Source organism: Notechis scutatus, chromosome 4 (genome assembly GCF_049901735.1).
Source record: "Notechis scutatus isolate UNSWTSFEM ecotype Mainland chromosome 4, rNotScu1.2, whole genome shotgun sequence".
Taxonomy (NCBI): Eukaryota; Metazoa; Chordata; class Lepidosauria; order Squamata; family Elapidae; genus Notechis; species Notechis scutatus.
The window spans coordinates 27,157,815-27,184,428 of record NC_142012.1 but is presented as its reverse complement, the minus strand read 5'-3'; the positions used below and the strand labels follow the sequence as shown (position 1 = coordinate 27,184,428).

Genomic DNA, 26,614 nt, shown 5'->3' with positions numbered 1-26,614 from the left:
TAGAGCAGTTCAGTAGGAAATATGCATAACTTAAAACTAAAACCAGAGGTTTTCCTCTTAGGTTCTATGGATAAAAAGCTTGAAAGGAAAATTTGGATCTTTATTATGTATGTTAACAGCAGAGAGAAATGTATATGCACAAAGATGGAAAGATACGTTAATTCCCACAAATGAAAGAATGTATGGTAACGTTGAGTTGGCAGATATTGCAAAATTGACTGATGTAATTAAAGGAAAGAATGCATCTAGTTTTGTTTCCATTTGGATTTTGTATTCAAAAGTGAAAAAATAAAACTCTTATTTTAGGTTTGGATGATTAGAATGATTTTATTGATATGGAAAAGACTTGAAATATCTAAAAATCTAAAACAAAAAGTTGAGGCTATAATTCTATTGCATTGCAAAATCTTGGAAATCTCTTCTTTTTATTTCTTTTGTATCTCTTTTCGCACATTTCTTTCTTGCTTTTAACTTTCTTATTTTTTGTTTATTTTTATATTTTACCTTATAATAAACTTTAATATATTTTGCTTTTAAACAAATAGGAATTAAGCATAGCTAAAACATTCTTCAGGAATACCCAGGATAAAAATGCAGGACATCATCTATACACATAACATTCTCTACTTTATTTTTAACATCTAGAGTACTGACTGACATATTTGGTAACATAATGATTGACTTTTATTGGATCACATAAAATAATATTATCAAGAAAAATAATTAAAAATGCCTTGGAACATGTGAGTAAAGTTTAAGGAACACTAAAGGCAATTAGTTTTGCCCCATTTTAGGACCTTTCCTACCACAATGTTAAGTGACTTTCTTACCACAATGTTAAGTGAATCATTGCTGATTAAATTAATAACATGGTTGTTAGGTGAATCCCCCACTGATTTTGCTTGTCAGAAAGTTGCGAAGGGTGATTTCATGACCCTGGGAGACTGCAACTGTCATAAATGTGAGTCAGTTGTCAAATGTCTGCATTTTGATTACATGACGACAAAGATGCTGCAACGGTCATAAGTGTGAAAAAGTGTCACAAGTTAATTTTTTCAGTGCTGTTGTAACTTTGAATGGTCACTAAATGAACCGTTTGTAAGTCAAGAACTACTTGTACCTTGTAATCAAAAGGGAAATGGGGTTATCAGACTTCTCTTATAGCAGCCTGGAAACAGTTAAAACCAAAGAAGCTTTTATTGTAAGATTAATGAGTAACAATGCAACAATTCCAGCCTCTTTCAAATGATGAAGCTATTTGTAGACAAATTAGGATAGGAAAGTCCTGGTTTTGATTCTCTTATTCTTTTGGTATGAAGGGTAGCAATTCAGTTCCTTTTGTGAGGGATGGGGCAGCCTACCCTTTGGAAAATAGCATTATGCTTCTTAGTATGAGAACAGGGTAGAAGAATCTGCTAAGCAACCTTTGAGAGTTAAAAATTCCCAAATAGTTCAAAATCGTGGTATCAAATTATAAAAAATACAGATTTTTTTCTGGGTGTGGTATTTCCATTGCAAGGTGAAGATAAATTATTTATAATCCTTTCTGCAATTGAAACACTTTCAGACCACCCACTTGAAATATCAAAAGCTCTAATTTTACAGTAATTAAGAAATCAATTAATTAATCCATTAATCAAATGCAATTCATAAGTTACAAGACGACAATAGCAAAATGATCAAGCAATTTATTTACTCAATGCGTGGGCTATGTTATAAACAGCTCAAGCCAATGTTTAGACCAGGTGATGCTTTAAGATTCCTGCCTGTGGTTGGTAAGAAAACAGCTCTTCAGTGGGAGATTGCTGCCCAATTTCAGCTGGACTAAAAGAGAATTCCTTAAAAAATGAAATTTCAGGACTATTTCTTACTACACATCACTGGTAACTGCACAGGTTTCTTAGCAACTGTAACACTCGAGCACCAATTAGCATCTTTCCCTTTTAGGATGAAGCCTCTGAAACATCTAAATTTCTGAAATAATGGCATGAAAATTACAATCACAAATGCTCTTAAAAAACACTCTACTTTTTTAAAAAATCAACTTCTAAGGCACAACCTTGCTGTGACGCTGACATCTTCACTAAATTCTGAACTGGCCCTGTTTGAATTATTATTCTACCACAATTTAATAGTATCAATTCAGAATGAGCAGAAGGAAAGACAGACTGAACTACACTGCAGACATTTTTTCCACTCAGTTTTCAAAAGCAAAGGGGAAAGACATATTTCACAAACAATAGAATTTGTTTTTGTAAAATTTATTGCCTTATACAAGCTCAGTTTTTCTTTATAGGGGCCAGATTCCCGCGTATTTTTATGTGCAATTAATTATTAGGTTTATGTGCTGCAGTAAAACAACTTTCACACTTTGAGATAGTTGTATTAACTATCACCATCATCATCATTATCATCATGAGCCATAGAGGTGCACTGGTTAGAATGCAATACGGCAGGCTAATTCTGCTGATTGCCAGCTGTCAGCAGTTCGGCAGTTCGAATCTCAGCAGCTCAAAGTTGACTCAGCCTTCTATCTTCCGAAGTCAGTAAAATGAGGTCCCAGATTGCTGGAGGCAATATGCTGACTCTATAAACTGTTTAGAGAGGGCTTTAAAGCACTGTGAAGCCATAAATAAATCAAAGTGCTATTGCTATCATCATCATCATCATCATTTTAGCCATTGTCTATTCACTGCAGGATGTAGGCCACTTCAGCAATACAGTCCTGAGCTTTCTTTTGCCAATTAGGCCCACAATACTTGCTGATGTTGTTGATCCATCTTGTTTTCAGTCTCTTTTGTAGACACTTTTTTATCAAGTGGGATCCATTCTATGACTGCCTTGGTCCACCTGCCATCAGTTCTTGCTATGTGACCAGCCCATTTCCATTTCTGTTCTTTTACTCTCTTGATGATTTCATTTGTTCTCTAATCCATGTGCAGGTTTTTCTATTTTGTCTTGTAATGCTGAGCATGTATCTTTCCATGGCTCTTTGCTCCACTTGTAGCTTTTGTATCTGTTGTGAGACTATGTTTCACTGGCATATGTTAGAGCAGGTAGCACACACTACATTAACATATATTAACTATATGTTTTGTATATTGCCTATATGTATTGTCTATATATTTGTTGGGCTTTAAATATTTATTTGACAGTGTGTGGGTTTAAAGTAATCCCTGATTTTTGTTAAAGAAATCAGTAATTTGCCAATTATATCACTATAATAAATATCTTTTAATACTATATATTTTGACTGAATTACATTACTCTCATCATGACCAGAGTTTTTATTCTCTCTGAATTTCAATATAGATTTCCCAGCCTCAGAAGTATGTAATTTCTTTAATGGTAGATTAACTAGGCATATTCATTGAGGTGGAGGCCTTATACAATAGCAATCTTCAGATGCCAAAAGAACTGTGACACAGAAAAAAGCAAAGCCTGAGGCCCTACAGATCAGGAATAATTTTAACGAGTTAATAAGTTAATTCAGCAATTCTCAATATTTTCCATCATGTGGACTATTACATGATAATTGAAATGGTATACAAAAAGCTTCCATCCTGGGCCAGTCAGAATTCTTTAGTTGACAGAGTCCACAACATTTTTAAAATTTATTTATATCCCACCTTTATTATTTTTACAAATAACTGAAGATGGCAAATGTATCCACCTTCTTCCTCCTATTTTCTCCTCAACAACAACCCTGTGAGGTAGGTTGGGTTGAGAGTTAGTGACTGGCCCAAAGTCACCCAGCTGGCTACCTTCCCTGCTACCTTTATTTATTGGCTAAGGAATATGTAAGATGCCTTACATTAAACCAGTTTTATCTTTCTATCTGATTCGTAAATATCAAATATAAATCTCACTCCGTGACCCTTGAAGGAGTAATTAAAGCTGCAGGAAAGGTTAGGGCAGAATCTACAGACAAAAGGGAAAGAGCAAAACCAAACCCCCAGGACCTTGGAGAGCAGCAAATAAATTGGGCTGACTTGAGCTTTATTCTGTTACAGCAATAATTTAATGCTTTCTTCCACACAGTAAAGATTTATATTAGATAACGCGGACTTTATTTTGATTAGCTCTAGTGCCTAAGGAGTCTAAACTGTTGATGAGCCTTCGTTTTTCAGCCTCACGCTTTTAAAAGGAAAGCAATATGGAGAATCTGCTGAAGGGTTTCTGGGGTTCTTCAGGAGGCTTCTGGAAGCTTCTGAACATGGGGCTGAGTCTTGTGTCTTGTGCTGCAGTTTAAGGCTTCAAAGTATGATAGGGCCTTTCTGATTCAGAGGATGTCATAGTCCAAAGGCAAGGGAGATATTTCACATCTGTTGTTGAGGTAACAAAAGAGATTCTCCTAGCACCATTAGCAAACATTTGGAAATGCTTTATTTAAACTTCTAAATATGTTTAAGTTAATTTTTCCTTACAAAACACCCAGAGCACTTTTTATTGAGCACCGGTGTGTTGAAGAAAATCATTGTACATATGTATAAAATAATATTTTATTCTTATTTATATTACACATATATGATTACAATATAAAACATTTCATCAAAAACATTGCAATGTAAGCTGTAAATAAAAAATGGATATACTACAGTTAACATGATTTCTACAAATGTTACCAAATGATTATTAAGCATGTTTCATTTATCTTGCCAAATTGTTGAGGCATTTGTGTATATAATAAATATGTATTTATGTACTGTATGTAAGATTTGGGGAGGAAATCTATGATATAGTTTAATAGCTGACAGAAACAATTCAGTAATACCTTGCTATTGGGATTTCTGTGAACTATATAGTTCACAGACTCTGTAAACTATGGCTGATGTCCTTGTCATCTCTTAATTGATTACTACAGTTTACTCTTCATAAGGCTGCTCTTGAAGATGACCTGGAATCTACAATTGGAACAGAATGTGGCTATCCACCTGCTGATTTGTACCAATTTATTTAAAAACATTACCTATGATGTACTTGTTCATTAATAAATCTTTTATAGCTTGAGTCATCATTATTTTTGGAATGATTTGCAGTACAGTGGTACCTTGATATTCAACTGCTGTGAAACTCATCAAATTTGGTACTCAATGCATTTTAATGCAAAAATTTTGTCCCAGTATTCAAATATGTTTGGTTCTCAACTCACAAGTTAGAACTTGTCTGTGTCGGTTGCCTTGTGACTCACTATATTACTCCTTATGGGAAAAATTTATTTGGTATTCATTGTTTTCGGTATATGTTGAGCCTCCCAGAACCAATTAATGATGAGTACCAAGGTACCACTCTATGTTGAATTTGCCTACCCAACCTGAGAGATCATGAGTCCAGGGCATGGAAGGTAGTCTAGTTAAGAGCTGTCTGTCATTCATTCATTAAAATAGTTTGTTTCCCAAGATCAAAATGATTTCCACTCTGCTAATATTTAAAAACTCTATTTAAAAATGTATTTTCTCACAAGGACCTTGGCTAGAAGCAATGATCAGATTTTAATGTGTATTTTGAATAAATTATTGTTTTTACACTTTTATAATTGTAAGCCACATAGAATCTTGTGTGAAAGTGACAGAAAACAGATTACATACAGACTTGCATACTTAAAACATTTTATTTCCCCATTTTGTTTATAATTATTTACTATATATCTTCCTTCCCAAAGTTCAAGGCAACCGAAGTAAAATGAAGCTACATTACCCTTATTACAACTCTATAGCATAGGCATAGTTTATTTTGATTATCTAGGGCCATACAGTGAATAACGTGTCATGGCTGAAAATGTTAATCTAGATATTACTGGTTCAAATCTATTACTCCATCAACTGGGCCTTTTTAACCAGTAGACAGGAGTTTCATGTTTCATTATGCCTTTCCTCTTTTAAAGTTGTTGGTCCTAGACTACATAAGACTGCTAATAGCTCTGATGTAAAGCGCAGAGCTCTTCCAAAGTTTGTTGCCCATTTGTAATATGATAGAAAAGAAAATGATTAAATGCATTGGAAGTAATAATTTTACTCGTAATTAAATTTTAATTTCATTTAATTTAACTTTTGGCCTAACCTTGATCTATTCCTTTGTCTTGGACACAGGACTTTTTAAAATATGCCTATTGGCACATAATCCAAAGGCTAAATGCTGCCCTTGATTTTGCAAAAGTTTTCTAGTCTTAGTGCCAATACCCTTTTAGCGATCTCTTCAGGGATTCCTGCAGGATTGATAGCAATTTTGCTACTGCATTTTGAGCAATGTCATTCTGAGGGGGAAAATGTGTTGTGATAAATAAGAAACTCTACCCTAGCAGTGATAGTCAATTCAAAGTCAGAGCTTCATCATAGCAATTAAGGAAGAGCAAAATATAACTTGTATCAAGTCTTATTTTTTTTTAATTCAGGGATTTGGGGAAAGATCAAGTTAATTATGCAAACTCCACAATTAATCTACCCTATGTCTGTTCAAGACTACTTAACCCAATATTGTTATACTCTTGAGTTGGAGAATAAATATTTGATTGACCTGATAGGCATGCTATCTATCATGAATATAAGGATTTGCTCTTTTTGAAAGTCAGTGTCTCCCCAGTTTGTAATCCTTTGGGAATTTAGGGTTGCAGCTAAATTCCCATTCAACATAATCTATATTAGATGTATCTCCAGGCTTTTATATATTGGGTTAGATGGCCAGCAGTAACATTAAAGTGGATCCTAGGAATAAAATCAAGTGTACACCACATAAGTATCTTTTTTCTAATTTATTTTTCACTGTATTTTGTAGTGTTCCTTAATTGTGTTACATTATAAATACAAAACTGAGTTAAATACATGAATTCATGTAAGAATTTACATCTGTATGATAAAGCTCCTATAAACTATAGGGAACATGGACATTCTTATATTTTTACAGATTGCATTTGACATTTCTAATCATGATAGGTCCTTTCTTATTCAGAGGATGTCATCGTCCAAAGGCAGGGAAGATACTTCACGTCTGCTGTTGAGGCAACAAAAGAGATTCTCCTAGCACCACTAGCAAACCTTTGGAAATGCTTCATTTAAATTTGTCAACGTGTTTATGTTAGTTTTTTCCTACAAAACACCCAGAGCACTTCCTACTGAGCACAGGTGTTGAACAACGTATTAAATATAGCAAAAGTTATCCTATGTCAGGAAAAAAGATCAGGCCCACACATGAAAGTCTAATTAAACTTATTTATTGCTAATCAGGCCTATGCACAGGAATCTTTTCAACTCACTGTTAACACCTGCTTGGAGTTAGATAAGGATCAACAGAATTGAAGGAGGAGTAAGACTTAGTTTGCTTGGGATTCTAGACTGATCCTTCTTTTAATGTCTCTCTCTCTCACACACACACACACATACACACAGGTTCTTCTACTCTTCTACATCCGACCACTTTCTAGTATTTTAGAAGGGCAGAAGGTGAATTGTTTTATTTTGAGTTTGGCATGCGTGTGGTTTTTCTACCCAGACTGAAAGAACATTATGCCAACTGGTGAATTACCATGGACAGGGTTGCCTCCATCACAGTATATTCCAATTATGGTGTAGTTCCTAAATATTTTTTTTAATTAAAAACTATTTTTTAATTTTTAAAAAAACCTATTCTTAGAGAGATTGGAAATTGTACCAATGGTGGCTTTTACATGTTGAGCAGATCCATGGCTGAAATTTGCAGTAAAACTTTGTGTCCTATGAAAACTGTGATTCTTAAGATAAAAGGCTTTGAAAACATACAGTCAAGAAATGAGACTTAAGCTTTAGGAAACTGCAGATTCTTCCTGGATAAAAGCCATTACCATCTAATGATTAAATTGTATAATGACACTATCCACAAATACTCTTGGTCACTTGCTTATTCCAAATCTATTGGTTGTACTGAAATAATTGAAATGTTGTGAAACATTCTCTGTACAAGCTTCATTTCTGCTGCCTTCATCTGTACAAATCTCCATGAAGGATTGCCATCAGCAAAATCGATGCCAAGCATCGTGTTTCAGAACTGTGAAATTTGCTTTCCAGAGCAAGGAAATTCAGTATGAAGGGCACAGTACCATCGTACCAGGCATTGCTGTAATAGACAATCTTACAAAATATATCATTTGTGTCATTAAAAAGAGTAAAGACAACAAAATGTTCCGAGGAAATACCTGGAAGAATATTGTTCTCTACACATGCTTCCTCACTTTCACAGTGTTAAAAATTGATTTCAGGATTTCCATCTTTCAGAATGTTATCAATATATAAAACAAAACCATCAAAGAAAAAGAAACACATGATCAGATGAGATGAAGATATTTCATATCCAGAGCATCTCGGAACTCAGCAACAATGTGACTTCTGCTTTTCTTCCTTTATTTCACATAATTTCTTCTTTATCTTAAGATTCACAGTCACTGTATAAAATTTTTAAAAGATTAAACTTCATCTCAACATCTGAGAAAAGTTTCTTTTTTTGAATGCTCACTTTTTATTTCTTTGTTCTAACTAGGTTATGGCCAGTACAGTTTCAATGTTTAACTGAGATTTTTATTTTCATATTTTCAAGGCTATTTGTCATTAATTAAATATAAGCCATGAATATATGTATTAATATCAGTGTATAAATGTCCAAATTACACAGAATCTACTGTCATACAGAATAACAGAATTCTGGATTTGCTGCAACTAGGAGAATGGTTGTGAAATCTAACAAGAAAGGGTTTGTAATCTTCCATGTTTGCACACAAACTGATCAAGGAGAGAAGCAACCTAGAACTAAGGAGAAATTTATTGACAATTAGAACAATTAATAATTGGAACAACTTGTCTCCAGAAGTTGTGGGTGCTCCAACACTGGAGGTTTTTAAGAAGAGATTGGATAACTATTTGTCTGAAATCATATAGGATTTTCTGTTAGAGCCGGGTCTTGGACTAGAAGGCCTCAAAAGTCCCTTCCAACTCTGTTGTTTTTCTGTTAAGACGTTTACACACATTGAGTGAAGAGATCCCCTATCTGTTTTCTCAGAAACTCTTTGTTGTTTTTTCCTCAAAAGAAATATATAAAATACTTTAACTATGGGCCAGTCTGAAACCCATAGCTCTCTTCCAGGAATCTATGATTGTGATATAAAATTAATCATATTTCCTTCAATATTTCATTAGTTATAGAGTTACCATATTTCTGTGGGGTTCTGTACTAAAAAAAGATTTCCACATGTCAGATCCCCTCTTGAATCTACTTCTTGTTTTTGTTTACCAAATACTCCCTCCTATTTTGTTCACCCACCCCAGATACAATAGCTTGTAGTGATCTAACTATGTGCATATTAGTAATTATATATCTAAAATGTGTCCCAGAGTCATATGGCCAGGAGCTAGAAGATATCAAGCAGAATATAGAAAATAATTTACTGATCAAAAGAGAGATGAGGTTCAGTAATATGGCAAAAGGTTTTAACTTTCAACTGTTACACAAAAAATAATAATAATACTTGCCTATCTCTTAAAGGAGCAAAACAAAGGAAATTGACCCTTAAACATTGGGCAATGAACTCTTACCTTTCTCAGCTGTAATGCTGGAGGTTTTATTTAGCATTTTTTTTAAAAAATTACCCATATTTTAAAATCTGTAGTAACTGCCCGTAAATTGATTACTTCTACATATCTTAGCCTTCATGTTCAACTATAGAATACAAGCCTTGATTTGATTACTCTGGATTGAACTCTTATGTAACTCTTTTGGTTAGCTCTAGAAATTGTGTTTAAAAGATTGATTTAGAAAAAACTCATAGGATATTTTTACAGGTCACAGGAGATCACACTGTATGTAAATGTGGTATAATAGCTAATCTTTCCCAACACTTTCCCAACATTTTCCAACTGATTGTGTTGTCCATGCTTTTCTTCTCCTACTCTCACTAGCAATACTAGCTGTGTTTGGACTGCAAATGGCGGTGTGGGTGTGGGTGGGAAATGAGTATACTTCCAGGATTTCTGACATGCGCTAGATTGTAGACCTCTCCACTAGAGCAAATGGTAAGAGATCTTCCTACCCAGAGATTTTATTCAGGGGTTTGTTTGTTTTTTGCCCCTCATGCTGCAGTTATCCCAGAGAGGCTTATTTTTCTACATCTTTTACTTTAGCAAAACATGCAATTATTGTGAATTAGAGCCACAGTATATGAGCCTATACTTGCACCATCATTTACAATAAGGTAGAGCCATCTAGTGGTAACAATCATTCTTCCTTTCTCCTTTCCTCTCCATTTATTTGGCTTTTCTAATCAACGAGATAGTCAGGGACATCATCCCATGTATTCTGCTGAACTCTCCACTTGAAAATGTTACTAAGATGGGAAAATAAATTGGATTTATTTGCCTTCTCAAATACAATGGTATTTTAATAACCTTGAAAAGAACTGTAGCACTAAGTTTAAGGGTTGAATTTATAAAGGCCATTTGTAAAATTCTTGGACATTGACAGTGAGAAAAAAAATTAAGAGCATGTTTTAAATTATGTTTTCATATTATACAATAATACTATAAGTTGCATTTGGAAAGAAAGTGAAATTTATCTCTATGCCTTGCACAATCGGGTGCAAGTTCATTTAACGTGTTTACTACTATAGCAACCCAGAGAACCTCATCTTAGGTCTTCCTTCTCACAAAACTAATTTAGAAGCCCTTCTCCTAATTCTCAGGTTTAGAAAGCCCAGAAAGGAAGTAGAAGAAAAGAAAAATGCCATTTCCCCCAGTACTACGGAGTTGGTTTTGACCATGGAAAACTGCTCCGTTGCAGTTCAATCATTATAGAACTAAGGAACAAGCAGCACTGTGACCTGAATCTCTATGGCATTTCTGATAGACCATTTGCACAAGGAAGCCTCTGCTCAATCTCCCAAGAGATTGTTTTCTGAAGTTGCCAAAATAAATATAGGTAGTCCTCAACTTACAACCACAACGGAGCCCAAAATTTCTGTTGTTAAGCAAAACATTTGTTACATGAGTTTTGCCCCATTTTACGACTTTTCTGGCCACAGTTGTTATGTGAATCACTGCAGCTGAAAAGCTAGTAACCTGGTTGTTAAGTGAATCTGGCTTCCCCATTGACTTTGCTTGTCAGAAGGTCGCAAAAGGGAATCACGTGACCCCAGGACACTGCAACCGTCATAAATATGAGTCAGTTGCCAAGCGTCTAAATTTTGATCACATGACCATGGGCAGGTTATGCCCATGATAACTATGAAAAACAGCTACTTTTTCAGAGTCATTGTAACTTCAAGTGGTCACTAAGTGAACTGTTGTAAGTCGAGGACTACCTGTACAGGCTATGGTTTGAGGAAAACAGTTTTTTTTTTAATTAGACACAAGCGAGATATCAAGGAATAAGGGGAAAGAGGAAGAGGTAACATTTCTGCAATTGTGGATCTACTGACAGTGTCATTTTTAGAAACTGAGAATTGTAAGTACCTTGGGTTGGTGTTAGAATCTTTCTCTTCGTTTACAGGGGGCAAATAATCACTTTCTCCTGTGAAAAGACAATGAACTGTTAGTTTTGCGAATTGGCGGGACAGCAATTCAGTTGGAATAGCAGTGTCTGGGCTCCTGCAGAATGTAGATATAGGTTTTCCCCCCTCTCTCCCCCAAAAATAGTATGGTTATGTTAAAAATATCTCAGAAGCCATGGTAGCCTTTGTTTCATTTATCGCAATGCATTCTGTGCACGGCTCTCCTCTCCAGCATTTTGCTTTTGCCAACCAGCTAAAAATAAAATGGATAATAATAAACTGTCCATTGTATGATTGTGAATTGCTATATCTGTATTCCGTTGGTTTACTCTTGCTGTGGAGTTTGTGGATTTTATGCTGTGACTTAGCAGGACCTATCAAGTATGATGCTGCAAACCAATGCTCAAAATCCATTGAGAGTCTACAGAGTTACCCTGTGGTAACATGGGCAGCAAATGAATGGATGGATGGACGGACGGACAGACAGACAGACAGACAGAAAGACAGACAGAAAGAAAGCCAGATATCAAACCACTGGCAAGTACTATCACATATAATGCCTAGCATTCCATCTTTTGCCATATAGTAGAAGATCAGACTTACTGTCATTCATATTATTTGGCAAGTGCTAGTGTTGCCAACCAGAGATAAGTGGCATTGCATTGTATGCAGTGTAGAGGCATACAATGAATACCTACCTAACCCTAACAAAATCTCTCAGCTTTTATAAAATCTGACCCTTTTGTTATTTTGATATAAAACTATATACCACTCCACTTTAGGTCCTATCTATGCTATAGGTGCAGATATTTTGTGGTTTTCCAAAATGATTAACTTAGCAGGACTATCTACCAGTTTTCTTATATAAGGCTTGTTTAGGTGTACACAATGTAATTGTGTGTTTCATGGGATTTTGCTGTTGAGCACAATCTATTTCTTTGAAGAGACGTGAAAGTTTTGGAGAGAGGAAAAATACAATTAAAAATATATGCAGTATCAGAAAATTGAATAATTTACTACTGCAGCTCTATAAGCATGCAACTCCAGAAGTCTTGTGTACATGGTCTCAGAACTCCTTTGCAAAGTATCATCAAATTACAAATTGAAATAATGCAAAAGGGAGAAATGATTAAATGTATGCAAAATATTACATTAAACTATATATAATTAATTGAATTTAAATTCAGTCCAATTCAGTTATGTCCTGATGTGGCATTCAGATTAAGTATGTCCTTAGTTCCAATTCAGATTAAGTATGTCCTTAGTACCAATATGGTTGTGCAAATGAAAATGCTACAACCCTCTCCCAAATTTATAGAAATTCTTAGTAATTCAGTCTTCAAGTCAATCTATGCTTTATAAAGTTTCATAAAACAGGAAGGCAAGGAAGTGAGTCACTTTATTAAAATAATACTCCTATTCTGGCTCAGTTAGAAAATGAGATGCCAGGTTTATGAATGCTGTACAAACAAATGAGGGATTAGATTGTTTCTGCAAACTGAGGCTTAATTTTCATACAGCTTAATCAAGACCTGTGATTATGCCTTCTCAAGCCTGATTTATCATAAATCAGTTTTCATTTCAGTATTTATTGGACAAACATGGCTGGACATATGACCATAAAAAAAGAACAAATATTCACTGTGAATTAGTGGCCTGGCACCTTTAAGGATACACATTTTTTAGTCAGGGCGTGGAATTGATCTATGTTAGACTAGAGAAAGAGATTTATACATTTCCACTCTTAGTTGGAGCAAATTGTTGTCTCTGCAGATTTTTGTCTGTATGGGTATCTGCTACAAATGGGTCACATTGATAACAATAACGCACATTTTAATAATCCACTAATACTCTGCCACCATTGCTTTCTCTTATGCAAATAATACATAAATTCCTACTGTGCAAAGGAATAATATAACATATTCAATGATCTGCAAGTAGTGCATATTTTCAGTCCTACTATAAGGGAAGAGTGGAAGCAATCAAACTCTGGCCATTGAGTAGAAGATAAGTTTTGTGCAAAGTCACAAGGGATAAGTTTTATATGGACTGTACTTTCCAGTGTAAATGTTGTTGTACAACTTGCATACGAATTTTACCTGACGTGCAGTTTCCTCCTTGCATGTCTGGTCTTTTTAGATTTATTCTAAACTAGATTCTTGGTGTGCAGGGTATTAACTATTGAACTAAAACTCATAGCTAGCTATCCAGTCCAACTCAACTGCAGTGATGAGTGTTATAATCCAATCTATCAGGAAGGTGGGAGGCTAGAAGGGGGACTCTAAACCTCTGTTCTTCTTGTTTGCTTACAATTTTTTACAAATATAAAGATTTTTATGGCTGTCCATCTTAGAGCACAGCTCTGGGTGGCTGACAATAACAATGAAACCACAAACAGTAAAAACCATAAAAATTAAACTAAACACTAAATCCTAAGCCCCAGTCATCCTCCTGGGATCGCAATGGAACAACTTGCCATAGCCAACTCACTGTGGCCAACTTGTCATGGCCAACTCACCACAGCCAACTCACCATGGCCAACTTGCCAGGCCAACTTGTTGCAGGACAATTTCACAATTCTATTTAAAGCAAATAACAATTTATTAAATTATTTAAAGTACTTAAAATTATTATAATTTTTGCCATTTACATTTCATTCTGTCCGTCCTTTTGCATCCTTTCTTCAATGATTCTATTCATTTCTTTGATATTAGCGTAACTCTTGTCCCACAGTGAGTTGTGCTGTGGCGAGTTGTCCATGGTGAGTTGTCCTACAGCAATTTGGCCATGACAAGTGTCCATGGTGAGTTGGCTGTATCAGATTGCCATAACAAATGATCCAGTAATCAGTCAAAGTCTTGATGCCTACATATATTTCTCCTTTCCTGATTTATTCTGTCATTTTTCTCTAAGAGCCAAACATTGTGAATGTCTTTCTTGGACAAACAGCTTGATCCTATATTCCCCCTTTCAAGCAGCTTGATTTAATCCAGTGAAAGAGACAAACATGCTTAGTGATTAAAATAAAGAATCCAAGAAACACATCTTAAATATAATTGTATATGCAGTCTTTGCTTCCAGACTGGACTAGAATCACAGAGAGGAAATTATGAAGGAGAAAAATCTTCCATTCCAGATAATGGCAGCTAGGCAGTCAATCTAAAAATCTACACAAATGGCCCCAAATGGTCCTTGCCTACTTTGCAGAATTATCCCAAAGAGAGAACTGAAGAAAAAGCTCTAGAAGCTGTGAATCAGTTGTGAAGTATATTATAAATTAATGCCAATGGCCTCCCTTTAACGTTAAAATCCTGCTAATTTCAATGAACACCAGGTTCATTTTAAAATATCACAAACATTTATATGTTCAGAATAAAATATAATTTATGTAAAGGACATCTTTTTGTATTAGCTCTTCTTTAAAAATTAAAGTTCTTAAAATAAAGAGCTTATCTTTCTGCTCCCATTTTATGATGTGTATTATCTACAACTGTTTAAAATATTTATCAATGTCAGAGACAGACATACCAGGGAAGAAAAAAATCATAAGTCAGATGGGGATAAATACACACCATTTTTTTTCAAGCTGTTCATCCATTTATCCAGTTCTTCCATCTCAATTTCCATTACAGAAGGTGTATCTTCTTCAAAAATAGGACTGAATAAGAAAACAAAATATTTTGGAGCTGGCAATTTACAATTGCTCTTCTTTAGTTTTCCAATAAAATTGTTTATATCAGACGCATGCTCAAGGATAGCTAAGTGGCTTTAGTTTGGAAAAATAAATATTATTAATTAGATTACATTGCAGTTGAATTAGCAACTGCAGAACATAGATATCATAAGATACGTAGATGTGCACATGCAAAAAAGCCAGAAGATTTGTGGCATAAATGCGTAAATTGATTCAGAGGATTATGAAGATTAATGCTGAACAATTAAAACAGAACTTTAGCTCTTGAGACTAATGGTTAAACAGTTGGGAAAAATCATGGAATGTTGTTTTTATATATGATAACCACAGAGGTTATTGTACATGCAAAGATGGAAAGATTTGGCAGTACCTACAATGGAGGAATAGTTGGTGAAGATGATAGAACTTGCTGAGATGGTGAAATTGACCTATTTGATTAGAGAAAAGTCAATGCAGGTAGTCCTTAGCTTATGACCATGAGACCAGAATTATGGTCATAAGGCAGCCATTAAGCAGGTTATCACATTACTGTGCCTTGATTTTACAATCTTTTTTGGCAGCATTTGTAAAATTAATGCTATGGTCATTAAGTGAATGCAGCAGCTGTTAACAAATACAGAAATTGTTAAACAAACATGTTTTCTTCTAGGGGCCACACAACATGGACTTTGTAGTATTGTTGTACTTGATAAATAGCATGGGTTTTTCTTGTATTTTAATTTGATTTTTAACCTCTTTTAATTTGAGATCAATAGGTTATCTAACTATGGCCGATTATAATGTAGAAACATCTTTATTCTGTTGCTGGGTGAATGGATTGATAATTTCTAGCATTCCTAAACCACAAGATAAAACAATCTTGGCTCTCCAGCCCAGAATAGAATAGGATCATATATGTCTAAATAGGATGACTGTAGTTTGTTTCTGATAAAAGACAGAGCTTGTTAATATTAATTGGCAACTGCTTTGTCTCTTTGTAAACTCTAAGCAGCCTTATGGCATTTTCCTTCATTAATATCTTAAATTTTAACCCCCTTGTTTGTCAGAGCTCATTTAAATGTGGTATTATGGATGCAAATATGTGATAAGTTTAACTTCATGTGAATTATTTCCTATGAAAAGGGGAAGATACTTTTGTCCTGTCCAATCAACTTTTTTTTTGTAATTTCTTTTAATGTCTTAATTATAAAAGGGAATATAAGATGAGTCTTGAGGTTCTCTCTTTGAATGAGAGGAATTCTTTTTATCAGAATGTTCTGAATAAATCATAATAAAATGATCTTCCTGCCTCAGTCATTTAATTCAATTTATTGAATTTATGCATGCCTAGGGCCAGATTTGGCTGTCACTATTATGGATATATATTTTTTTGCTGGAAACCAGAAATAAACACCAGAACCAGGAAAAATATGCAGAAAAACAGTCATATGACTGTAGGACGCTGCAACTGCCATCCATATGAACTGGTTGCTAAGCACCCAAAATTAAGGTGACCAACTTTTTTTACAATGAGAAGGAGGACAGAAATAAACTGAAGAAAAAAAATAAAGCCACTTGTGCACGGTGTTCTCTTGTGCGTGGCACACTCTCTCAAAACAATTCTCCTGTGTGGAGTGCATGCGTCTCATAATCATGTCTCGCCGCACTGTACCGAGCCTTGACAAATCGTCATGTCAAATACAAATACGTCACATCACACACAACGGATTGGATCGGCATCAATCAAACACGGAGATTTACAGATTAGTCTTCAAATATCAAAAAGGAAGATATGTAGGAGGACACTTTTCAAGAGAGGACAGAACTTACAAAAGAAGGATTGTCCTCCCTAAAGGAGGACAATTGGTCACCTTACCAAAATGCAACCACACGTCATTGCAGAGTATAGGTATGTGTGTGTATATCACCATCAGGATTCCACAATAGGTCGTAAGTAGCTCTGGAGAAGTCTATCATCTCTTCAGACAGTTGCTAAGTGACTGGTCATTAAACAAGGACTACCCTGGTCTATATTTATTGTTGACTGGAAACCTTTAAGGATTTTGGTTTTTTTCATAAAACAGTAAAAAGATGAATGTATGACCTATGGTTCCGATGATTAGATAGGACAGATTATAGAAAGAAGAGAGTAATGATATAACTCTAAAGCAAGAGGTGGGGAACTATGACTTTATGACTTTTGGACTTCAATACCCAGAATTCCTGTGCCAGCTTTAAAATATAAATAATGAATGACAAGAAGCAGGCCTATAAATTTCTTACCTTTTACCATTTTCACTTGCTAGCTCATCTGAGGAAGAAAAAAAAGAGATGTGCTTAAGCCAGCTGGATGGGAATCACAGGAACTAAATCCAACACATTAGCAGACCGAAGATTGGGAAAGGCTAGCGCATGCAAACTATCCACCAATGTTACTGGTGAAGAAACTTTAAATAACCTATAGCACATTTATAGAGTAGAAGAAATATCCCTATAATGACTTGTCTGCAACTTTGATAAAAACAAATGCAGAATAAGGCCCAAGGCTCATAGAAAAATAGTAGTTAAAATCTTTTTCCCTTTCAGAATGAAATGAAAGGGCATACACTGGCATAATTTACATTTCCCTGTAGTTTAACATCTTTATCCACTTCTTTTGAAACCCTATCAGGCCTGCTTCAACAGAATAATGTCCCCTGCATAAAAGCCCTTAGCCTATTTTCTTGGACTCCTTAGTGTCAAGGCAATGATCACATAGATGCTATGAGAGTGCACTGCAGGGAATGGACAGGTGTGATCCATTCTCCATCACTTTTATTTTTTTCAAGTTAAGTCCAATATGAGTTATTTGTGTTTCAGCAAATACTCTAATATGTGCCTTCATTCTGCTCTTGGGGACTCCAAGGCACTCCCCCAATGAGTAGCTAAGAAACAAGATTCTACTTGACTCAGCTCACCTTTGCATTTGTCTGCTAAAGGAATGGCCTTATGCCATGCTTCTCAGAGAAGTTGGGAGTGCTACTCCTCACCAAAAGCATATTGGTTGGAAATTGGGGGATTGAAGCCCTGCCACACTTGCATACCCTTGGGTATGCAAATATTAGATGTACTAAGATGTAAACTAGTAAGAAGGTGAAAAGAGGGAGAAAGGTTGGGTGGGCGGGAGGGAGATAGATTTTAATCCCAGGTAAAAATTAATAGCTGAAGTAAATTGGATGACTTTGGTATACAGGTGAAAGAGTAGAAAAGAAACTCTCTGTTTGTCTTATTTTGTTAGGACCCATAAGTGCCCAGATTTTATTGGAAAGGCAGATCATAGGTATCCCCAAGAAAAGTGAGGATGGAGCATTGCTTAATAACTTGTTCAGAGATTCTACATATAACATTTGTGAAGTGATAGCCATAGAGTGCACTTTATCAACAATAAGAGAGATTTTCTTTGCTTTTGCAAATAAAATTTTTTTTAAAATTTTTTGTTTGTGATCCGTTACTAAAATTTTGTGCAGTGTAGGATTATTGGGAAGCCTGTTCTATCATAGAAGTAAATGAGGCTAGTACCCATAGCAGAGATAGATGCTCTAGATCAGGGGTGTCCAACCTTGATAACGTTAAGCCTGGAGGACTTCAACTCCCAGAATTCCCCAGCCAGCAAAGCTGGGAGTTGAAGTCCTCCAGGCTTAACGTTACCAAGGTTGGACACCCCTGCTCTAGATAGAAGTGGTTTTATGTGTTTTGCATTACCATAAAATAGTTCATTAGGTTTTTTTCCTTCCTGTATAACTCAAACTGCAATGATAACACATTAGACCTGTTTATACTTGAAAGAATGTTTTTTTCACTGTTGCTGACTAAGCTAAGAGGGCTTTATAAGACATAAATCTAATTGGGACATTCCCTTTACAGCATGAATGCTATTTTCTCCCACATGACCCTTATTTCCCTACCCAGGTGATATTAATATTTACCTTCTTGCCTTTGTTTCTTTTTGCGACGTTTTACAATAAAGATGACCAGGATAATCAAGAGGACTAAGAGCAACACTACAGAAACTCCAATTATCACGGCAGTATGTAAACCGGACTCTTCCTCATTCATTTCTGTGGCAGAAGTACTTTCCATTGCAGTATCCTCAGTTTCAGTGGGTGTTGTGGCATTTTGCTCTTCTGATTTATTAGCAGAAATTGAAAATAAAACAGAACTAATAGATCCTATTGTGGTGGCCACAGTAGACGGTATGCCATCACCAGACTGTTCATTATCTGCCATTGTAGTTACGGACTCTATAAAAAAGGAAAAACAACCAATATTATTAATCTATTAATATTATTGTAAATATTTATATTTTGATCTCTAACATTCTGACAAAGTAAGGATGAGTACAGTATAATTGTTCAAGAACTGCTATTGATAATTAAATTATCATATTGGGATTTATCTTGCAACTATCTTCCCCTGATTATGTAACGATTCATACTTCCTCGTTCGATGGATATTCATTTTCACCAGGTTTGGTCAAGACTCAAAGGGTAATAAGGTAATAATCCAGTTGAATGTTCTTTTTATGAATAACTACAAAGCATTCAGGAAAATGAAATTTAACCCAAATTGTACAAAAATTAGTAGACAGTGACAAAAAGTTGAATTAAAAAACTAGCAGGAAAATTACTGGAAGGTTTTTCAGTTAACATGCACACATAACAGGCTTTTTTCATCTTTCATTTTGAGGTTTAATTTGGCATTTGAGTATAATTGCATTATTTGCTTTTTCACTCAAATGATACATCTCTGTGGTTTTCATATTTTTCACCCAAAGTAAGCTTTTGCATTCTACTTTGGTATCTTGCAAGAAATCCTTGCCACATTGGTTTACTTCCAATCCATTTTCAAGCAAGAGTATTTTAAACAATGAAAGAAACTCCCACTATTTCTTATGTTCTGCCCCTCTTTGCTCTCTTGAATCTTCTGTGAGAACATACAGAAGTGGGTATTAATAGGAAAAGCAAATAATGTTTAGGTGGCATGCCAAGCCAGTCTTTGTGGGTACCTGGTTTATTTCTACCACCAACCCCTTTTCTTTCTAGGACATTAGAGACACAAATGTTCAGATGCCAAATAGATTGTTTTAAATAACTGAACTAGTGAGCAAATCCTTTCTCATTTGGTTTTATATGTACTATTATTGTGTTGTGGTTCGCCAGCAGCCTGTGCAGATGGCAGCTGAATCAGACAGTAGGGAAGAATGGGGACCAGTTCGGGAGTCTGGAGACGACTCAGAGGAGGGTCCTGCGTCTGATGCAGAGATGGGGTCAGGACCATCTGGGAGTGGGGTGCTGCCTCCAGAACCTCCAGAGTCTGTCAGCAGCGAGGCAGAGGAACAAGGGGAGCCTGTTCCCAGTGTGCGTATGCACAGAGCTGCTAGAAGGCAAAAGCAGCTGAGACAAAAGGGGCAACTCAGAAGTCAGGTTTGGAGGTGATTCCCATAAGGTACAAAGGACAGGCAAAGGTGATGAAACCTTTGTAGGAAGCAAAAATTCTTTGTTCTGTTCAGATTAATCCTTGAAGCTCTGTGTGGACTTTGTACTTCAGTTGGTTTTTTTATAGTTCATTTGACACTTTTGTTGTTGGCAGCAATTCATAGGAGAGAAAGGCAGGTGCTTATCTCGAGGAACTGTTTGAGACTTATTACAGGCTGGGAATGAACATATTTCCCAGCACTGAAATAAAACAACAGTTGTTTTAACTAAGTGTGTGCTTAATTACGGTCTCAGGTAGCCTTGGTCAGAACATTGTGTGGTTCCCACTATTTTTGTAATAATGAACAAATGAATCGTATACACACGTGGATGTGGATGTTTGTATCTATAAATGTACACACACAAATACAGATGGTTTCTGAAATTAGTCAGGTAAAAAACGGACTTTCAAATTCAGAGCAAAAGGTTTACTGCTGGAGCTGTAAAAAAAGAGAAATCAATGAACAAAAACCCGTTTAAAAAGGTATTCTGATTTATTAATCAGTAATACATCATGACAATAAATCCATTCTCTCCAAGTATTGAATTCAAAATGCATTCCGAAAGCTTGATGTTATTGTTGGTGAGAAGTAAATATTTGTTCTTGCCTTCAACAGCAACACATACTTCAGACACTTTGCAAATTAATTGCTCCCAAAATAACTTCAGTCTGAGATCTGTCACTCCCCCATCTATGCCAGATACTTAGGGAGAGATGGGGAAGAGAGATAAAATAATGCAACAGTTGATTGTTGCAACATACCAATATTATGGCTAAAGAACTTCTGACTACATGGCTAGGATAACTTTATCCATCTTTGTTTGACACAGAAATCAGCATATCAAATGAATTCACTAAGAGTGAATTAAAACCGTTACAATTACATTGGCCAACTTATTGGAATTCATTCCAAAAGTGTTCAATAGAAGCCAACTATATGAATATCGTGTAGAGAAAATTCTAACCTAACCAATTCATAAATTGTTTGGCAAAGCTGTCTGTGAGTAAATGGGCATCTTTAAAGTCATGTCATTCTGAAGAAAAGATCTAAAATTGCATGTTGGCCAGGTATTTTGGAGAATTCCCACAATTGCTCTTGCTATTGGCCATCCTAGCTGAAGAAGATGGAGGTCAAACTCTGAAATATGTTTACAGCATCAGGTTGCCTGTTCCTTGTTGTGCTGTCCCAGTCAGTCTATGGGAATTCAATAGTTACTTAGGAATTATGAGCTGTCCCCTTAAGGGAATGTATCTTGGTAAATGTAGTTAAAGGTATCCTGGGAAATGTAGTCCATGTCACGTGACCACATCTGTAATCCTGATCTGAATTGACTCTTGGTGGGTTGGGGGAGGTTTTCCTCACTTTTTCCTGAACTCTCTAACTCATGGCAGCTTCTTTCTATTGCTACGAGATGGGTTAGGAGATAACCATCTTTTACTACAAGGATTGGTCATTAAAGAAAAACTTTGTCACAAATGTGAGTTATGAGGATACCTGATGAACCAATAAATGTACTTTGTTATGGATGTCTTGTTGAGTTATCTATCTGCATCTGTACAGCTTCAAATCCACCTCTGTACAGGATACAGAAAAGTTGTTTAAATTATGAGTAGACAGTCTGCAATTAAGAGCTGCTTGATGTGCCACAGTGAGCCTGTGTAGAAGGAAAAACACATTCAACTAAAATGCCCCTGTCCCTCCATATCCCAGTCTCATTTAAGGATACTTGCTTGCAGATTGATCAATCCAGCCTTTCATAAAGATCTCAGCTGTGATGGTATGCATGGTGATGACAAGGGGTAAAAGGAAGAAAGAGCACCAGACTGTGACAGGGCAATGATTACAGAGTGACTAATGGCGGGTGCAGCAGACAAGTCTTGGCAATAATGAGAAGGGAGATTTCCCAAGAAAAATGTTGACCAAACCTTTATTAAAGTCCAGTTACTGGCAAGCTTCTTCACTTTCATTCAATCCTATTCATGCTGGACAGGAAGAATCCTTTTTCTTCCTGTCAGTCTGGTGCCATCCCAATCAAATGTGTGTCCTCTTTTTTCTGTATCCAAGTGATTTCCTTCTGCCATTAAGGATCATCTGCCTGATGGAGACTGGAGCATGCATTCTTAACAGCAGGAAATGCATGATAGGAATGAGCAAACAGGCTCTGCAATGAGTCCTGGGAGACTGATGGATGGAGACCAGTGAAGCACATGTTAATGGTATTATGTATATACGAAAAAAAACTTGTGAATGTGTGACCCTGTTTTGCAATCTTTGTACTTTTGGAACTAAAAAATATACTTGTATGCATCTTGGCCTTGGGATAGTGGTGATAAAGTGAGATAAATATATCAATTAATTTTTAATAAAAATAAAACCACTATTTCCCCCACATATAAAAGCTTTCCATCTGAAATTAATTATTAACATGGCAAAGCATCCCAGCCTATGAGTTCCCAACGGCAGTGATTACAAGCCAGAAAGGGCTACATGACAGCATCGTCTTGTAGTCTAGGTAGATAAAACCCTTCTTTCAAGTTGGGTATATACGTTCTAGGTGAATCAACATCTCCTGCCCTTAAAAAGCCATCATTGTATTGTTCTTAGAAAAATAAATAGTTGAGGGAGTGAGGTAAGTGAAAAGAAAAATTCATGCTTATAAAATTTAGTCCTATCAGCAATTACTTCTGTGTGAGCTAAAATTCTGACAGTGGACAGTTCCAATCCGCATGGAAGCATGTGTCTCTCTCGAGGCGAAAGCTCCCAGATGCAGATAATACTCTTTGCACACATAGAGAGCCTCTTTGTTTATTATCTGGGGTGACTAGAAGCGGGCAGGAGCTACTATTCAGTTCCTTTATGTTGGACTGAACCCACCTGGATTGAACACATGAAACTTGCTGCTCCTTCAGACTAAGTAGATATTCATGGTATTTTTGTTTAATACAGTAAACCATAACACCAGATTAATAAATGCATATGCAGCACTACATTACAGTGCTTTAATAAGATTTTTTTTAATGAAGTAAATATTTGTTTCAAGTTGTTTTTTTTTTTTTAAGGTCATGTAAATAGTCCATTTGAAAAGACACCGGATATAGATACTTCTCCTCCCCCTTGTTTACCTTCTAAAACAATAAGCTTCATTCTGCTGTTCTTTGCATGTTCTTTGTTAGGAGGAATTACTTTTGATTTTCTTGCTTGCTGCCTTCCATGCCTTATTTTAAAGATCTCACAAACCCCAGGAGCAAATGGGGAAAAGTAGAGGCTGCAAAGGAAAGGGAGATGTGTGGAAGCTGCAGTTTTTCCCATGAAAAACAATCTTAAGCCTGTGGAATTCACTAGGGACTACTTTAAGAACTTTATCTCTGCATGAGGAGTGAGGATAGGTGAGGAGTTAGAATTTCAGGCAAAGGGTAGTATCTCAGAAGACATAGAATGTGAAGAAAGGAACCTTCCAAATGGTTTGTAACCCAAATGGGTAACCTTCAAGTACACCTCTAATAGTTGTTCAGTTTGATCCAACAGATCAATATATGAAGTGTGTTTCATCATGGAGTGACCCAAACCATGGTATTGATCTAATACAGGGGTGTCAAACTGGTGGTCCATGGGCCGGATGCATCACACTCAGGCCATGCCTATCTCAGCTCCGTGAAGGGGGAAAATGTTGTGATATGCCACATGACAGCTACAGGTTTGACATCTGTGATCTAATATATTTAAGCAGTTTGATGCAGAGCCATGCAATGCTATTAAACCTAGATAACTTGAAATTTTTGGGTTCTTCTTATCTGGTTTTTTCACATTTGTCTATTCTGATATGACATATGCTTGAGTTCTCATAGAAAGACATATATATTGCATCCACATTTGCATAAACTATCTTGATTTGTATGTCAAATAATATTAATTAATTTAGTGCTTACCGGAGCAAGAACTGAAATCTTTTGTTATTCTTTTGAACATTCCTTTTTATAGAGACTCCTTTAGCAGTTTAAAAAGCTTATAAGCTTATAATATCTTTCATAAGAATGTGGTGATAACATGGACAAACTTTTATACATTCGGTCTTTATATAGTTGCGTGTTTGCAGTATATCACTTTGCAAGTGCAGAAGATGGAGAAATTCACGTATGATAAAGGCTACTGAGAATGACAATTGAAAGGTGACAAATAACCAATATCAGATAAGTATTTATGACCTGAATATTATATTCTTAATTTTAAATATAAACATCCTGCTTCTCTCCATTCCTCTCTACTTTCCTGCTAAATTAAGGAACAAAATAAATATATAAGAATTCTGTGATAAGATGCCTATTTCAGCCTTTAACTCTGATTTGAGCTATTTCATACAAAAAAAGGGTCAGAAAGTTTAGCCCCACCAATTGCTGTGACATCATCCCATCAGAAGTTCAGTTCCTATAGCCTTCAAGAACTGCTGTTTCGATTTGTACTACCCTTTGCCTGAAGGTATAGTCCCAACTACAAAATAGTTGTCTATCTAGCATTAGGGCTACATGCTCTAATACTGCTTTTATTCTAAACAGCAAGCTTAGACGTGCAGAAACTAATTCAGCAGGTAAGCATGATGACATCTACAACAGTGAAAGACATGAAGCAGACTGGTGGGTTTTGCCCTTTGCAGTTAACTTTTAGATATATTTTTTTTCATTCATAACAATTGAGAGGTAAATCTGTAAATATTAGGAAATCAAATGATTCATCTAATTTAGGCATTTGGTTAATGTAGGCGGAGTATATTTAGTATATTTTTATAGACAATTGTTTTAAAATTAAAAAGAAAAGCAAACAATTAATATTTTAATATAAAAATGTTTGCTCCAGTCTTCCGAACCGTTATGATCTGCACATGTTAGATTATAAACTACATCTGTCTGGCCACAGATGATGGCGTTTACAGTCTGTTGCTTTGGAAACAAATTAGAAAAACTTGGTTATGTACATAATTTTAAATGTTACATATATATATATATATATATATATATATATATATATATATATATATATATATATATATATATATATATATATTAAGAAAACAAATATATATATGTATATATATTAAAAAGAATTTTTCTAATGATTTTTATCTGGAAGAAAAACACCCAACACATTTTTGTTGTTCTTTGACAGAGTGCCTCTCTGAAAGTTAAATGCACATCTTTTAAATTATACTACTTAAAGAGCAAGCTTTGCCTTATATATTATTTTAGGAAGTTAATCCTTCCTTAAAATTATATATGTTCTACCGATCATGTTGGTAGATCATGACAGTTTTGTTTCATTTGCCTCTAAAATATAAATATCACAATGTTTCCTAGAAATCAACTTAGAAAAAGAAATTATTTGTATTTATTAAGAGTGCATTATAATAATAGGAATACAGGCATTACTGTTTTAAAAAATCCAAGTGAATTAATATCTTAAGCACAATTAACAATGGGTCAGAAACACAAAATTCATTCACAGATTAACACACCTTGGATTTGTAGTTCAAACTGGATCCATGGAAAGACAAGTCAGCATGCAGTTGGGAAACAACACTGAAAGAAATGGTGCAGGCTTGTATAGTCTTTGCAGGGACCAGATTTTCTGGGTGTGACACATCAAAAACAGTTCTATAGCCCGGAGCATAACATTGTCTGCGTGGTTATTCTTAACAATGCAGAAGGCATGTTCCTACTTACCGTGGAAGTCAGATACTCCACTCAGCAACAGAAAGAAGGACAACAAAAAGTTGTACTTATTCATGTTACTTCTCTAAAGCAGATGTGATACTGCTTTCATTCTTTTGTACATTTCCTGCTTACTGCTTCTGTGGTAGATGTGTAAGATGCCTTAGGAAGATGTGCTACGTTCAGTTACTTTTAGGAAGTGATGTAATTCGGTTTGGGCCTAT

General features: G+C 35.5%; 1 protein-coding gene across 18 annotated transcripts; it reads right to left on the bottom strand.

Moving 5' to 3' along the window:
- Positions 1-1,379: 1,379 nt before the first annotated feature.
- Positions 1,380-26,591, bottom strand: TMEM154 (transmembrane protein 154). 18 transcript variants are annotated; one of them, XR_015749206.1, is made up of 8 exons: positions 26,403-26,542; positions 19,142-19,456; positions 17,460-17,487; positions 15,572-15,625; positions 15,076-15,161; positions 11,466-11,523; positions 7,594-8,410; positions 6,734-7,533 (listed from the first exon to the last, which is right to left on the bottom strand). XR_015749206.1 is itself a non-coding variant. In XM_087963016.1 (8 exons), the coding sequence occupies exons 2-8, from the start codon at positions 23,833-23,835 to the stop codon at positions 6,942-6,944; spliced, it is 609 nt and encodes a 202-aa protein (XP_087819142.1). In that variant the 5' UTR covers positions 23,836-23,956; positions 26,403-26,519; the 3' UTR covers positions 6,734-6,941. The 18 variants fall into 18 exon arrangements, 17 of the variants coding, with proteins under 17 accessions (XP_087819138.1, XP_087819146.1, XP_087819137.1 ...); XM_087963016.1 differs by lacking the exon at positions 7,594-8,410 and adding an exon at positions 23,814-23,956 and having other exon boundaries at positions 6,734-6,987; positions 26,403-26,519; XM_087963012.1 differs by lacking the exons at positions 6,734-7,533; positions 7,594-8,410 and adding an exon at positions 1,380-4,325 and having other exon boundaries at positions 26,403-26,591.
- Positions 26,592-26,614: the final 23 nt, after the last annotated feature.

Excerpts from the sequence above, each read along its gene's own strand:
- TMEM154 (XM_087963009.1), bottom strand. The coding sequence starts at position 26,466 with ATGAATAAGTACAACTTTTTGTTGTCCTTCTTTCTGTTGCTGAGTGGA. Across the intron at positions 17,488-19,141 it reads AAAGAAACAAAGGCAAGAAG|ATGAGCTAGCAAGTGAAAAT; the intron begins GTAAATATTAAT and ends TTTCTTCCTCAG. Across the intron at positions 15,162-15,571 it reads TCACCAACTATTCCTCCATT|TCCTATTTTTGAAGAAGATA; the intron begins GTAGGTACTGCC and ends TTTCTTATTCAG.